At 40.9% G+C, this 17,790-nt stretch overlaps 1 protein-coding gene across 1 annotated transcript in view; it reads left to right on the plus strand.

Annotated features, from left to right (window-relative positions):
* LOC132398925 (phosphoprotein associated with glycosphingolipid-enriched microdomains 1) overlaps window positions 1–17,790 on the plus strand; it is an 87,515-nt gene that overhangs the window by 58,963 nt on the left and 10,762 nt on the right. The window contains exon 7 of the mRNA XM_059978761.1: window positions 12,018–12,077. Coding sequence (XP_059834744.1) covers window positions 12,018–12,077 — 60 coding nt within the window. The remainder of the gene's footprint in view (window positions 1–12,017; window positions 12,078–17,790) is intronic.

Here is a 17,790-nt window from a genome sequence, read left to right on the forward strand (position 1 = left end):
AAAGGTGGATGAGCTGCCCCTAGGCTGAGAACGACAAGCCTGCCACCAGAGATGCTGCCCCTCCCTGTACACTACATACATCCCATAATAAAAAATGCTGTATATACAGTATAAAAAATAAATAAGTAGTGCAAAAAGAGAGGGAAAGCATTGAGGAAGTGTTCATGGGTTCATTGTCCATTTTGGAAATCTGATCGCTCAGAGGCAGAATCTGTTCTTGAAATGCTGAGGAGTCTGTACTCCTCCTTGAAGGTATTATTGAGAATAGGGCATGTCCTGGGTGATGGGGGGCCTTCATCATGGGTGCTGGCTTTTGAAGGTTTCCTGGATGCTGGGGAAATTAGTGTCCGTGATGGAGCTGACTGCTGATCCCTCGATGAGGACTGGTAAGCGTTCCTTCCACTTACTCTTCCCGAAGTCCACAATCAATTCCTTAGTCTTACTGACGTTGAGTGAAATGTTGTTACAACACCACTCAATCAGCTGATCTATCTCACTCCTGTATGCCTCCTCATCACTATCTGAAATACTGCCGACAATAGTCGTGTTATCGGCAAATTTGCAGATGGTGTTTGAGCTGTGCCTAGCCACACAGTCATGGATGTAGAGAGAGTAGAGCAGTGGGCTATGCAGGCATCCTTGAGGTGCACCTGTGTCAGTTGTCAATGAGGGGGAGATGTTACTTCTGATCCGCACTGACTGTGGTCTCCTGATAAGGAAGTCAAGGATCCAGTTGCAGAGGGAAGTACAGAGACCCAGGGTTTGGGGCTTGTTGATTAGTACCAAGTGTATGATGGTGTTGAATGCTGAGCTGTAGTCAATAAACATAGAACATAGAATAGTACAGCACAGTACAGGCCCTTCGGCCCACAATGTTGTGCTGACCCTTAAACCCTGCCTCCCATATAACCCCCCACCTTAAATTCCTCCATATACCTGTCTAGTAGTCTCTTAAATTTCACTAATGTTTCTGCCTCCACCACAGACTCAGGCAGTGCATTCCACGCACCAACCACTCTCTGAGTGAAAATCCTTCCTCTAATATCCCCCTTGAACCTCCCACCCCTTACCTTAAAACCATGTCTTCTTGTATTGAGGAGTGGTGCCCTGGGGAAGAGGCGCTGGCTGTCCACTCTATCCATTCCTCTTAATATCTTGTATACCTCTATCATGTCTCCTCTCATAACTCCTTCTGTCCAAAGAGTAAAGCCCTAGCTCCCTTAATCTCTAATTATAATCCATACTTTCTAGACCAGGCAGCATCCTGGTAAATCTTCACTGTACCCTTTCCAATGCTTCTTCATCCTTCCTATAGTGAAGTGACCAGAACTGGACATAGTACTCCAAGTCTGGCCTAACTGGAGTTTTATAGAGCTGCATCATTACCTCGCGACTCTTAAACTCAATCCTTTGACTTAGCACCCCATAAGCTTTCTGAATTACCCTATCTACCCTGTGAGGCAACTTTCAGGGATCTGTGGACATGCACCCCCAGATCCCTCTGCTCCTCCACACTACCAAGTATCCTGCCATTTACTTCGCATTCTGCCTTGGAGTTTGTCCTTCCAAAGTGTACCACCTCACACTTCTCCAGGTTGAACTCCATCTGCAACTTCTCAGCCCACTTCTGGATCCTCAAGTCAGGTCACTTTTATTGTCATTTCGACCATTACTGCTGGTACAGTACATAGTAAAAATGAGACAACGTTTCATGTCTCTCAATGTCTCTCTGCAATCTTCGACAATCCTCAACGCTAGCTACAAGACCACCAACCTTTGTGTCATCTGCAAACTTGCCAACCCACCCTTCTACCCCCACATCCAGGTCATTAATAAAAATCACAAAAAATAGAGGTCCCAGAACCATTCCTTGTGGGACACCACTAGTCACAACCCTCCAATCTGAATGTACTCCCTCCATCACGACCCTCTGCTTTCTGCAGGCAAGCCAATTCGGAATCCACCTGGCCAAACTTCCCTGGATCCCATGCCTTCTGACTTTCTGAATAAGCCTACCGTGTGGAAGGAAGGTCTGATGTAAGTAGTGCTATGGCCCAGGTGATTCAGGGTCAAGCTGGGAGCCAGAGAGATTGCAATCGCTGTAATCCTATCCTTGTAAGAGGCAAACTGCAGCAGGTCCAGGTACTTGCTTCGGTAAGAGTTGATTCGAGCCATGATCAACCTCTCAAAGCACTCAATCACAGGAGATGTGAGTGTCCTAGTTGATCGTCATTGCGGCAGCTCACCATGCAATTCTTGGGCACTGGTATCCAGGGGACTTGGGCTTTTTTTTTCTTTGTGACTGTATGCTTTTCTGAAATTGTAATCATAGGGGCTATTTGTGCCCTGTGTTGGAAATATGTTCTGCTCCTTGGCAAAGAATGCTGCTTTGTTTGGCTGTACCCATGTATGGTTGAATGATATTTAAACTTGAACTTGGGCTATTTTTAAAGCTGAGGCCATTGTGTGGATAAGATACTCCTGTGTTGTTGTTGCATTCCAGAATGCTTGGGTTGATTGCTTCTCATAAGTTAGTGTAATGGTGGGATGAAACTCCCATCTCTAATCCTGATACTTGCTCATTTCAAAGTTCAAAGTAAATTTATTATCAAAATATATGCATGTCACTGTATGCTACCTGAGAGACTAAGGAGCTGGTGGTGGACCTGAGGAGGTCTAAGGCACCGGTGACCCCTGTTTCCATCCAAGGGGTCAGTCTGGACATGATGGAGGATTACAAATACCTGGGGGTATGAATTGACAATAAACTGAACTGGTCAAAGAATACTGAGGCTGTCTACAAGAAGGGTCAGAGCCGTCTCTATTTCCTGAGGTCCTTTAACATCTGCCAGATGATGCTGAGGATGTTCTACGAGTCTGTGGTAGCCAGTGCTATCGTGTTTGCTGTTGTGTCCTGGGGCAGCAGGCTGAGGGTAGCGGACACCAACAGAATCAACAAACTCATTCGTAAGGCCAGTGATGTTGCGGGGGTGGAACTGGACTCTCTGACGGTGGTGTCTGAAAAGAGGATGCTGTCCAAGTTGCATGCCATTTTGGACAATGACACCCATCCACTCAATAATGTACTGGTTAGGCACAGGAGTTCATTCAACCAGAGACTCATTCCACCGAGATGCAACACTGAGCGTCATAGGAAGTCATTCCTACCTGTGGCCATCAAACTTTACAACTCCTCCCTTGGAGTGTCAGACACCCTGAGCCAATAGACTGATCCTGGACTTACCTCCACTTGGAAAAATTTACTTATTATTTAATTATTTATGGTTTTATATTGCTATATTTTTACACTATCCTTGGTTGGTGCAACTGTAACGAAATCCAGTTTCCCTCAGGATCAATAAAGTATGTCTGTCTGTCTATCTGTCTTTTGTAGGCATTCACAGCGGAACTAAGAAATACAGTCTAATCAGTGAAAAATTACACAAACTCTAATAAGCAGTTAAAACAAAACAAAAACAATAATAATAACTAAATAAATGACACTGAGAACATGAGTTGCAGAGTCCTTGAAAGTGACTCCATAGGATATGGAATCAGTTGTCGAGGTGAGTGAGTTTCCCATTGTCAACGAAGTAGGATTGTTCCATCATCTCCAGCAAAGAAAGCAGGAGAGATAGCGAGTTGGAATAACCCCAAAGATGAACAATTCAGTTGGCTTTGTGGTCTTTAGTCGAGGTAAGTGTATGGAGTTAAGTGTCAGGACGCTGGAGCAGGGATCCAGTCACAGACCCAGTACTGTTCACGCAGTGATATGAATTGAGTAACAAATCCCAAGGTGGAATCAAAGTTCAGGCAGAGATCAAAACATCCAGAGAAACCTAAAAACCAGAATCAGGAGACAGGCAGAGTAGACAGACAGACACGAATGCTGGACAGGCTCAGAAAAATTCACTAACACTATCTGGCAATGAACAGATGAAAACACAGGACTGAAATACACTGAGCAATAACCAGCGAGGCAGATGATAGGTGGAGCACAATGAGACACAGGTGGCAGCAATGCAGGCGATAATGAGAAACAGATGAGAGACGGAGTACTCAGTGATACAGGGGCCGGAGCAGAGCAGGAGTAGGGACAGGAGCACATGGCAATACAAAACCACAGACTGATAGCTAGGGGGGAAACGCACAAAAAGACAGAGTTCAACTGGAGGTACTAACACTAAGTTAGACCTGTTCTGCTGACTTCAATCATTTAGAAATATTCAGACAGTACTTGGGACTGACACAAGCACTGTATTCCTGCTGATACCAGAAGTAGTAATTAAGCAGAGGAATCGCCACAGGCAAGCCAAGCTCTGTTCCAGTATTTATAATGTATGTGATACTCAAAAGAAAAGAGACCAGTTGAAATTCATTAAGATGTGAAATTAAGTCAATGAGAGGGCCAACAATAGTCCTTCTGTTATACTCTTCACATCATGAAGGAGCTGGATGGCAGAGGATAAGCCCGTCTTTCCTTTTCTCACTGTTAATTATCTTCCAGCCATGCAGTCCACTTTCTACCATTCCTACCACCACATTTCCTTCTGCTATTGAATTTCAAAGCTTCTGCAGACGTAGAACTGAATATTAGCATCCTGCTGTATGCCTTGAGAAATGCTTCATGTTTGCAAAACTACTATGAATTATGTAACAAAGTTTTGAAACTCTGGTAAACAATGAGCAGAATCATAATACAGTATAAGAGCTTGACAAAATTGAGCCAAGGTGAGGCAGATGAAATTTAATACAGAGAAGTGAGAAATGATAAAATTTTAACAAGGCTGAAAGGAGTAACTCCCGTAGAGTTTAGGGGAACAGTGGGCCCTCATTGTAATTGTACTGCAGATTAATTTTGAAAATGGCAGGACATGTTGGTTAGCAAAGTGAATGGTTACTAGAGGTTTTCCTCCACAGAATATTTATCAAGCTTTGATAAGTCTAAATGATCCGTAGTTAATACTGCGAAAACTGAAGTCATTGTCTTTACCCCTACCACAAATGTTCAAATTCAAGTTCATTTATTGTCACGTGTGCGCGCACACACACACACACACACACACACACACACACACACACACACACACTATAAATTCCATGAACAAGTAGATTTTTGCAGCAGCAATGCAATCACTACACACATGATAAACATCAGTTAACATAAACTTAAATTAACACAAATTATGCAGAAGTTCCATGACAAATAAAGAAACTGGTGCAGGTTGAAAGAGAGAAAACAAAGTATAGGCTGAGGTAGTGGTATCTAGGGTTTTCTAGGTCAGTTCTGGATCCTTATGGCAGTGGAGAAAACAATTGTTGAACCTTGAGGGGTGGGTCTTCAGGTCCTGTACCTCATGCCTGATGGCAGCATCAAGAAGAGGGCATGACCTGGATGGTGGAGTTCCCTCATGATGGATGTTGCCTTCCTGAGACATCTCTTCCTCTAGATGTCCTGATGGCAGGACGAGCTCTCCCCACGGTGGAATTGGTCGAGTCTGCTACTCCGTGTGGCCTTTTGTGGTTCTGCACTTTGGTTTTCAACCAAGCCATGATGCAACCAGTCAGAATGCTTTCCACTGTGTATCTGTAGAGTTTGTCAGAGACTTCAATGACGTGCCCAATATCCTTAAACTTCTAAGTAATTAGAAATACTGGTGTATCTTCTTCATGGTTGTATCTATGTGCTGGGTCTAGCATAGGTCCTCCAAGATGCTGACACTCAAGAACTTGAAGTTGCTTCATTTTCTCCTGCAGACTGTTCAGTGAGGATTAGTGCATCTTCACCTGACTTTCCCTTCCTTAAGTCCACAATCAGTTCCCTGCTTTTCCTGACATTGTGTGCACAGCTGTTGTTATGATGCCACACAATCAGCTGACCTATTTGCTTCAGCAACTCATCACCAACTCTGTCCTCCTGTGTATGACTCTATCCTTTCAATTATCACCTTCATTTAAGCAGACTGACTACAATCAAGTCAAGTCAAGTCAACTTTTGTTGTCAGTTTGACCATAACTGCTGGTACAGTACATAGTAAAAATGAGACAACATTTTTCAGGACCATGGTTTATACGACATGGTACAAAAAACTAGCCTGAACTACGTAATAAAAAAAACAACACAGAGAAAGCTACACTAGACTACATAAAGTGCACAAAAACAGTGCAGACATTACAATAAATAATAAACAGGACAGTAGGGTGAGGTGTCAGTCCAGGCTTCGGGTATTGAGGAGTCTGATAGCTTGAGGGAAGAAACTGTTATATAGTCTGGTTGTGAGAGCCCGAATGCTTCGGAGCCTTTTCCCAGACGGCAGGAGGGAGAAGAGATTGTATGAGGGGTGCATGGGGTCCTTCATAATGCTGTTTCGTTTGCGGATGCAGCGTGTAGTGTAAATGTCTGTGATGACGGGAAGAGAGACCCCGATGATCTTCTCAGCTGACCTCACTATCCGCTGCAGGGTCTTGCATTCTGAGATGGTGCAATTTCTGAACCAGGCAGTGATGCAGCTGCTCAGGATGCTCTCAATTCAACAATGTTATAACTGTTAAAGTTCCAGCCTCCTCATTCCCATCTCATCTTCCATCTAAAATAATGCAATTCATAGCTATTATCACAAGCTCAAAATGTACCAAAGGTCTAAACAATTAAGGAAGCCCTTCAGAAGTGTTGTTATGATTGTGAAATAAGAAACACATCATGCAATATGTTCAGTGTGGACAACAATTTGATAATGGCCCGTGTGTTTTCGGTGATGCTTATAGATATTAACTCACAAGTGTGGGGCTTGGCAGTGACAATACTGGTGCTTGTTTCTGTCACCACTATAGCCCAGTATTTGTTACCTCTGCACCTAATTATTCACCATCTATAAGCAAGATGCATCAAGATACCAGCTGAGGGATCTGAACTTTATTTAGTCCCAAGAGCAGTTCAAATGGCATCATTTAGAAACTAAGAGAATCACATCAATAAAGCTTCATCGTTCTAAACAGTAATGCTCTCTATCACTGGCATACCATGGCATCTACAAATTCCAATTAATCACTCCAGCTTTTCCAAACACATCCTGTTACCACTCAGGAAGAATGCCTGCAAGTTCCACTCCAAGTTGCACACAAATCTGACTTGGAAACATATTGCTTTTACTTCAACCTTGTTATATCTACACCCTAAAGCTCCCTACACTGCATCAGACAGAATCTAAAGGTTTGAGACTACAGCTCAGCAACTTCTCAAAGGCAGTTATAGAAAACCTACAGCACAATACAGGCGCTTCAGCCCACAAAGCTGTTATGGTGGGGAAAAAAACCCTGCCATAGTCGCATCTTGAAAATAAATAATATTTTTCTTTGGAAAGTTACAGTACTCACATGTTCAGACTTCTGCTTGTCAATAATTTAACTTCTCCCAAACTTTGCTGTCTATGTCGTGACTTGCATCGTTACCATTCATCCACTCAGTGCCTGTGGATCTACTTTCACGTTTTTACTCTGTGTTCAAATCCTACAATGGTTCATTTAGTTTATCCCTGTTACTTCTCTCTGCCTCTGCCATTGAACCCCTGGACCCTAAGCTCTAGAGTTTATTTTTCCCAAGTCCTTTAAAACTTCTTCCACCACAATATTACATGTCTAACTATCTCCTCTATTGACTCTGTATAATTTATTTTGCTTGGTGCATTCTACTTCAAACATTTTATTGTATTCAAGTTGCCCTGGGAATTTGTTAATGTGTTATAGCCTTCAACTTTTAAGTCAGAATTGAAGTATTGTAATTCAAAAGGTTAGTTAGAGTATGAATATGAAATTAGAATTTAAAAACTCAACAATTAATCCAACCATATGATACAATTTGGCAGCAACTGTGTTGCTATGCCAAAGGTTAAAGTCCAGATTTGCTGTAACAGAAATCTCCTTCAAATAGAGAGCTTTTTTATAATTTTTCCGTCCAAGTCAAAGACATCATTCATCCAGAATGTAAAACATGACTGTAGTACAGATTCTGTGGGAGATAATTCAGAAATAATTGTAACAATTCTTTTTCTGGAGTGCCAGTTTCATGATAAGAGGCAGAAATCGAGTGGACAACCAGAGACTTATCCCAGGGTGAAAATGATTAATATGAGGGGGCATAATTATAAGATGACTGGAGGAAAGTATGTGGGGGGGGTGCAAATGTAAATTTTTGCATTGAGATTGGGGGGTAGTAGAGGCAGAGACATTTAAGAAACTCTTAGATAGGTAAGTGGATTGATAGAAAAATGGAGGGCTGTGTAGGAGGGAAGGGTCAGATTGATCCTGAGCTGGTTACAAGTTCAGACAACATTGTGGGCTGAAGGGTCTATACTATGCTCTGGTGTATACAGAGCTATATAAACAGAACTATAGGTATAGGCTATCAAGAATACATGGGTGTCCCCAAGCCTTGTTCACTAAAACAGATTGCCAGCAAACTTCCATTGCTGGCACTTCCTCTTTGCAGGAGCTCCTCAAGTTAAGTAGGGAAACAAGTCTTAATGACTTAGTGCTTTCTGTTTATTATTTAAATTTTGTGACAATATTTATTAGGCTAATTCTCCTTGCCACTATTTCTATGCTTTTTAGGATCAAAGGAAACTGCACTCAGAACCTAAGATCAGGCCAGAACTATGAAAGGCAGATTGCAGAGTGATGCAATGCAGTACCTCTTTTTCAGAGGGAGGAACAGCTGGATTAAATTCCCAAGGAGTGTGGTTGAGTCCAGCACACTAGAATCATTTAAAAAACAAAAAAGAGATGACAGCAAGGCTTTGATCCTGACAAATAGAAACTGAAATGTTACCTTAACCTAAACTGATCTTCTAATCTTGGGAGAAGATCGCAGTAATTTAATATCATAAAATTAAAGCTTTCATTTAATCCTGGCACCTAAAATGAAAATAGATAGACAAAAGCAGTAAGGTCATATGCCTTTTATCAGACTGATGTGTTCTTGGTTTGATTCCATGTGAAAGATCATAGGATTCTGGGGGTGTTGGAAGATCACCCTGAGCACCAGCAAGCAGCTTAGCCAAAAAGAATGAAGGTCAGAGCTTGAGAGTTGCAGGCCTATCCTCAGTTCATCTTACCCTTAAGCATTACATCCTACTGCCGATTGAATTAGATTTTTAAGCTGTACTTGATAACTAACAATGAAGAAAAAAGAAACATACTAGAAATAATTGTTGGCAATTCATAAAATATTGCAAATTTAACAAATGTTAATTGAATTTATACTGAAAAGTAATTTGATTAGAGAAATGGAAAGATCTGAATTTATGAAGTGCCCTTTTCGTTTCATGGCCGAGAATTTCTCAAAGCCCATTTTGAAGCACAGTACTGTTATACAGTTATAAGAAGAAATTTGCAGCTCTTAAACAGCTAGGTCTCAAAAATAACCACTAGTCCTTAAGGAGTCCATCGTGGGTGCAAAGGACTTGCCTGCACACCAGTTCAGTTGGTTGCAAAGTAACTGTCAGGCCAATAAAGGATCTGCAGTGCCTTCTTTAAATAGATAGGTAGTGCTGCAGAGGTTTATGGTTCTCTGGAACATTGTGTACTCCTTCTGTTCAAGCAGAGCCTACACATGCACCTATTCCAGAGACTCTGGCCAGTCAGTGCCTTATGCGATGCTCTTTATCTCATGAGTCACTGAGAATGCTACTTTTTCTCTTAAAGAGACTTTAGGAACATTCTTGAAGTATTTTCTCCATTCTCTTAAAAGCTTTTGCTAGGTCAGAGCTTGAGTAAATTGCATGTACCAGGACTCTGGTGTTGGCATCTAGATGACAAGGCTCACTAAATTTAATCAGTCTTGACTTTGCAAGAATTGGCCTGAGAGAGGTCAATATCCACAATATTGTTTGTCCATCCTGTCAATGCATTTGGTGGATTTTACAAAGTACAGTTACCAGTACATTTTCAGTATCTTGAGGTGCCAGCTTTAAATTATCCATGCTTTCAAAGCAGTCCCAAGGTCAATGCCACTCAGCAGACCAAGAGATTTGTGCTGGATTTATGATATTGGTCCTCGATTACTCAATTGGTAGGAGGCTGTTCTGGTGCAATGGAAGTATTGGTGACTTTCTTCATTGAGGTTTTTGCTCAGAGGTAGCGTTCAATATAGGCAAAGCAAATCTGTATCTTATGGCAGAACTTGATTGTTAAGGGGTGGGTGATTTAATGCATACAATCAAGGACCTTAGTCTTCTAGATGTTACTGTACATTAATAGAAGTTCTAACTCAGAAACCTATGAGTTTAGTATTCATTCAAATTGTAAGAACAATATCTGAAATTATGTGAAACATTGGAACTATGCAGCAGATCATACAGTCTTAATGGAGAGAGAGAGAGAAGGAGAGGGGGAAAAAACCACCAATCTAATGTTTCATGTTGTAGACCTTCCTGTTCAGATGAAAGGTCATTGGCTTGAAATATTAACTCCGGTTCTCTTTCCACAGAAGCTGCCTGACATCAGTGTATTACTTGCACTTGAATTTCTACCTTAGGTTTTCAACATCTAGTTCATTAAGACAGTTCAAAAGTATGTTGACGAAAGAAAGAGGAAAGTGCAGCATAGAAACAGGCCCTTTGGCCCATCATTCGGAGGATCTGTCAAAGACCCAGCACCTAAGTGCAATTATGATGAAAGCACTGTAGCTCCTCTACTTCCTTAGAATTTTGCGTATATTTAGCATGGCACCCAAAACATGGATGAGTGGTGGAGAGTTTATAGACTAGTTGCATAATGATCTGGTATGCAAATACCAATGTCCTTGAATGGACGATCCTACAAATAATGACGGGTACAGCCCAGTCCCTCCCCATCACTGAGCACATCTACACGGTGTGCTGTGGCAGGAAAGCAGCATCCATCATCAAGGACCCCACCACCCAGGCCATGCTCTCTTGTAATTCCTGCCATCTGGAAGAAGGTACAGGAGCTTCAGGATTCACACCACCAGGTTCAGGAACAGTTGCTAACCTTCAACCATCAGGCTCTTGAACCAGCAGGGATAATTTCACTCAACTTCACTCATCCCAACGCTGAACTGCATGCTTGGCCTGTGGAGTCACTTCCAAGGACTCTTCATTTCATGTTCTTGATATTTATTGCTTTTTTTTATCTCTTTCATATTTGCATAGTTTGTTGTCCTTTGCACATTGATTGTTTGTCCTGTTGGTGCCATCTTTCATTGAGTTGATTGTGTATCTTGGATTTACCATGTATGCCACAACAAAACACACGTCAGGGTTGTCTGTGATTATATATATTGTACGTACCTTGATAATAAATTGACTTTGAAGTTACTTTGAACATCGAAGATCTATAGTTGTTGCTTTTCAATATAAGGTACTGACTTTCAGTCTAATGTTGAAAATAGGGACAGTGAGGGACAGAGTAGCATGTAGGCTGGGTTGTGCAGTGAACATCATATTTTAATTGAAGGATAATATTTGAACATTTATGACAGTATCTTTTATTTTGTCTTATTTTACAACTTCCAATGATGGGAACTGAATTTTCTATTTCCATGTGCTCTAGTATTTTAAACATTTGGTCATAGTTATTCAGTGGTTAAGCAGATATTGTTGTAGAAAAAAAGTTGTACTTGAGAAGACTATTGAACTAGGCAATCACGCAAGATCAATTAAATACTCATGACTTGACTCTTGAAAGATGCCTGCTTTGCACCAAAAAGATCTTTTTATCTTCTGTTCTTCCTCAAGCACATCAAAAGTCATGCTTTGCTGTGCAGCTCTGCTGTTCTAAGTAATTGGAAACAATCGTTGAATAAATTTCAAATACACTGCCACAGAATTACAAAGTTAGAGATTAAATGTTAGGAACAAAAACACATGATTACATTGAATCAGAAATTAAATGAAGCAATAATCTGAACTACAATGAAAAATAGAAATAGAGTCTGTAAGCACAGATATAACAAAATGTTATAGTTGACTATCATTGTAACAATATTGTCCTTATTACAGAGGCAAAGCCGCTATGTCAGTAAGTCCCATGAAAAGCTCCACTCACTGACAGATGAAGAGGTTAGTAACATTCACTTCCTTTCTATCTACCTACTTTCAATGTATCAACATATTGTTAACTTATTACCTGATTATGTAATTGAATACTGTAATTTTTGTGGGGAATACTGTAATATTGTGGGTTTTTCTGCTAATGTTTTTATAAATCCATATAATTGTTCTTTACTTCTTATCCATCTGTGTGTGCCACTGTTATTTCAGTGATAATATCTTAGTTCCTACCTCATGAAATCAAGTTTCACATCAGAGAAGTAGAGATTTTTGGCAAGCTACAATCAGTGCGAAAGGCCACTCATTGGACACACAGTGTGAGATTTCAAAAAACCTGGGTGCTTTTCAGCACTTTTTCCACAGGCTGCAATCAGTGCAGGGCCAATAATAAGAAAGGAAGTGTAAGCAGTGTGGCCATTGTCAGAGTGGAGCAATATTAGAATGGTCCATCTTTGGTTCAACGGGGTAGGGGCAAGAAGAGGTCTGGGCAAGCACAGGTGGAGGTTCTAAATGCATTTCTAGTACTTAGAAAGTACTTTTTCTGTTACTGTGCAGCTAGTGCACTGAGAATAGGTCTGGAGGTAGTGATATGTTCTTTGTATGAGATGTGTGAACTCTGGGAGATCTCTAGTCTCTCTGATAACCTCATCTGCATAAAACACATTGAGCTACAGTTCCTTAGTGACCATGTTAAGGAACTGGAGTGGCACCTTGATGGCCTTCTGCTCATACAGGAAAATGAGGAGATGGTAGATAGGAGCTGCAGGGAGGTGCTTATCACTAAGTTGAAAGGTTTCGGACTGACCATTCATTGCCAAACCGCAAGGAGTGTTGTATTTTAAATGAAGCTCTAAATTGAAGAATCTACCTTGACATAAAGATCCCTCACCACGCTTCAAAAAGTGAAGGAATTCTCTCAGTACCTCTGCCAAAAATTATCCCTAAGTTATCATGACATAGTTTTGTCCGTTTCATCGTTCACTATAAAGTGAATGATCTGTGACCTCATTTCCCTTCCTATTCTCCAATTGTGTATTCTGCATTTGAGCTTATGAAACATTCCTGTTCATCATTATAAGAACATAAGAGATAGGAGCAGGAGTAGGCCAATCGGCTCCTCAAGCCTGCTCCGCCATTCAACAAGATCATGGCTGATCCAATCTTAACTCTAGTTATCACCGAATCCCACAAGGCAACAGTGCCAACCAACTGGGCACCATGCCGCCCATTTTATTTTATTATTCATCCCACCCAAACCCATGTGATCACCCGGGGGAAAAAAGACCGATTTGCCAATTGAGGAGAAAAAATCTGGAAAATTCCTCTCCGACCCATCCAGGCTATCGAAAACTGGACCAGGAGATCACATGGCTGATCTAAACCTAGCCTCATGTCTACTTACCTGCTCACTCACCGTATCCCCTAATGCCATTTTTATCCAGGAAAATGTCTATCTCCGTTTTGAATTTATTGAGTGTAGTAGCTTCCACAGCTCTCTGGGGCAGTAAATTCCACAGCCCCACTACCCTCTGAGTGAAGAAATTTCTCCTCATCTCAGTCCTGGAACGGCATCCCCTTATTTTAAGATTATGCCCCCTAGTCCTAGTTTCGCCCATCATTGGGAACATTCTCCCAGCATCCACCCGATCAAGCCCCTTCACAATCTTATATGTTTCAATAAGATCGCCTCTCATTCTTCGGAACTCCAATGAGTAGAGTCCCAATCTACTCAACCTCTCATCATACATCAACCCACCCATCCCCGGAATTAACCTAGGGAACCTTCTCTGCACTGCCTCGAGAGCCAGTATGTCCTTTCTTAAATATGGACACCAGAACTGCACACAGTACTCCAGGTGTGGTCTCACCAATACCTGGTACAACTGCAGTAAGACCTCCCTGTTCTTATACTCCATCCCCCAAGCAATAAAAGCCAGCATTCCATTGGCCTTCTTGACCACCTGCTGCACTTGCATACTAACTTTTTGTGTTTCCTGCACCAGGACCCCCAGATCCCTTTGCACAGAAGCACTTTCCAGTTTCTCTCCATTTAGATAATAACTTGCTCTATTATTTTTCCTGCCAAAGTGCAAGACCTCACACTTGTCAGTATTATATTTCATCTGCCAAATGTCTGCCCAATCACTCAGCCTATCTATGTCCCCCTGCAGGGTTTCAATGTCCTCTGCACTCATTACACTCCCTCTCATCTTTGTGTCATCAGCAAACTTCAATACGTTGCACTTACTCCCTTTCTCCAAATCATTAATATAGATTGTAAAGAGTTGGGGTCCGAACACCGACCCCTGCGGAACACCACTAGTCACCAACTGCCAGTCTGAGAATAAACCATTTATCCCAACTCTCTGTTTTCTGTTAGAAAGCCAATCCTCCACCCATGCCAGAATATTATCCCCAATCCCATGATTTTTTACTTTAAGTAATAATCTTTGGTGTGGCACCTTGTCAAATGCCTTTTAGAAGTCCAAATACACACATCCACTGGTTCCCCATTATCTACCCTATATGTTATGTCCTCAAAGAACTCCAACAAATTTGTCAAACATGACTTCCCTTTTGTAAAGCCATGCTGACTTTGTCCTATTAAGCTATGTTTATCCAAATGCCCTGTTACTGTTTCCTTCGTTATCGATTCCAACATTTTGCCAACCATAGATGTTAGGCTGATTGAAATAATTGAAATTTAACCAGGAAATGTTATAAGTACTCAGCAAGTCAAGCAGTATTTGTGGAGTTAATAACATTGCATCAGTACTGGCTGGTTTGGATATAAATTGCTGTGGTCTGCAACTAATGGGCTCCTGGATCGGCTGTGACTGGTGTCATGGTTGTGAACTCATTTCTGTGAATTTCAGTTCTTAATGTTACTTCTTTACTTTTATTGTTTGCACGATTTTTTTAAATTATTGGATGTTTTACAGTGGGTTTCTTTGTTCTGTGGCTGCCTGTAAAGAGATGAATCTCAAGGTTGTATATAGTATTTATACCTCGATAATAAATGTACTTCTAACATTTTTTGAACTTTGAAATTAGAAAGGCAGAATTTATTTCTGCAAATGCAGATTTGTGACCTCCTTGCAGATAACTGCCATTGAATCCAGACGAGTGGCATAGTCATAGGTCAAAGGTTCATTTATTATCTAAATGTACAACTCTGAAACTCTGAAAGTTGCCTGTTCTTTTTATATTCCTTTCCTAAATAGACCTCCCTTTGGCCTCCTACACTGCTCCAATAAAGCCCAACATAAGCTTAAATTAAAAACAGAAAATTCTGGAAATATTCAGCAGTTCAAATTTCATCTGTGGGAGAAGAAGCAGAACTAATATTTCAGGTTCAAACCCAACTGTCAACCAACATAAGCTTATCAGACGGCAACTCATTGTGAAACATGTCATGTTTCAGCTCTCTTTCTGGTTGCCTAAAATTGAATTCTGTTTTTTTAAAAATTTGTATCAGAGCTAGGCAAAACTAACGCAAGATCATTAACTACAGTAAGTCTCCATGGATACTGCTTGATTTTCCTTCATGTTTACAGCATTTCCTGTTTTAATTTTAATGATGTCAGTGAAATCAGGATACTTACTGGACATTAAGTTCTGCCAAATTCAATTCCCCTACTCTTAAGCTAGCGCTATTCAGCCAGCTTCCTAATTGGGCCAAAGTTTCCCCAACCAAATCCAGAAACAATATTTATAATTATTTATTTGTTTGCTGACCTACAGTATGTAAATTGGCTAAATTCACACATTACATAAATGACTATACTACAAAAAGTTTACATGTTTGCAATTTAGTTAATTCTTATCTATTTCACACCCTTTCTATGCCTTACTGGATAATAATACTCCACAAATCTAAAATGGAATTTCATTTATCATAGCATTTGCTATAAGGATATTGTATAAGCGTATTACATTTTATTGTGCTGCACTTTCTCTGGAATTTTAACACTTTATTCTGAATTCTGTCATTGTTTTGCCTCAACTAACTCAACGCACTGATGTGACAAACTGATCTATATGGTTGGCATCCAGAGCAAAGTTTTCACTGTATGCCCATGCATGTGACAATAACAAAGCAATTTACCAATTTAATTTGCATGATTCTACTTTGGTTGATGGATAGTTTGATTTACTGAACTGAGTTTAAAACTTAACTCAGATCAATAACTCAAACCTCATAAATTTGCGAGGCTACGTTGAAGCCATAAAATCTTGATTATCAGTGTAGGTCATGAGTTCTAATGCTTTAGTTCCATTTCATATCTACCTTCCTACTAACAAGATCCAAGGCACTCCTCAGGCCCTATTCAGGATATCTGCTCTCACAACCCCTCCACAGACAGAACAGAGATTGAGTTTCGCTATTTTTCACCTTTCACTCCTGTCTCCTGTATCCAACATATCATCCAACGCCATTTCCACCAGTTCCAATGCGATCCCATTCACCACCCATTACATCTTCTTTTTGCTTTACATTGGGGCCAAACTCTCTGTGATCCATTCAACCACTCATCCACATCTCCACATCTCCATTCACTTACCTCTGCAAATGCAAGGTCAGTCATCACTGCCCAGGCACCTTCGGCATGAAGCTGACATTCATTAGCACTTCCTCCAACCTGGTCTACTGCATTTGGTGTGCCCAATGTGTTCTCTACATCAGTGAGACCAGCTGACCGTTTTACAGATCACCTGTGCTCTACCTGCAGTCTTCGTCTTTAGCTTCCAGTTGCATGGTATTTCAACTCCCCTTCCCAGTCCCACACTGACCTGTCTGTCCTCTGCCTTCTCCACTGTCATGGTGTGGCAAGAGCAAGCCTGAAGAGCAACACCTCATATTCTGCTTGGGTTGCTTGCAGCCCAATGATATGAACATTACATTTTCTAGTTTCAGGTAACTCACACTCCCAATGTTCCTTTCTCAATCCTACCAGCCCATTAAAACTCTCTCCCCCATTGTTAACTGTTTTCATCTGCCCCATCATTTCTTCCCCCCCCCCCCCCCCAAGTAGTGTCACTTAGACCCATTACTCTCCCTACCTGGTTCAATCTGATTACTACCCACATTACCTATCTACCTAGCATTTCTTCTCCTTTGGTTCATGTTTTTGTCCTCTTCCCCACCTGGTTCCATCTGCCCATCAACTATCCCCTAATTATTCCTCTTCCCCACTAGATGCAATCTATTTTATTTTTTCTTATGTGTTTCCCCCCAGCCTACCAGCTACCATCTCACTTCTTTGTACACCTCAAAGTTGATGCAGGGTCTCAACCTGTAATATCAACCATATGACAATCATAGACTGTTTATTTTTAACACATGCTTTTCCAAAACATCAAGCAATTCTTTACTGTAAAATTACTTGAAAAAACAGAACCTGCAGAGTTTTTCCTAGTTTGCTTTTGTCCTGAAATCATAGGGCCTTGTTTATTTCACATTCTTACAATGTAGATACACCACAATTTCACATTAATATGTAAGTGACAGGCTAAATGTGAGCACCAAATAATCTGAGTGCTTTTAGGGGAATTTGATCTTAACACCACAAGTAACTAAACTCAGTGTAAACTAGGTTTTAGAAAAATACTCAAGTGAAATTCATGGATTTGATTCAAAATCATTTATAGGTCTCCTCTTTTTCCCAACAAAAGTTCATGGCAAAGTATGTTTATACAGCTGTAATTCCCAGAACAGTAA

Source organism: Hypanus sabinus, chromosome 9, assembly GCF_030144855.1.
Source record: "Hypanus sabinus isolate sHypSab1 chromosome 9, sHypSab1.hap1, whole genome shotgun sequence".
NCBI classification, from domain to species: domain Eukaryota; kingdom Metazoa; phylum Chordata; class Chondrichthyes; order Myliobatiformes; family Dasyatidae; genus Hypanus; species Hypanus sabinus.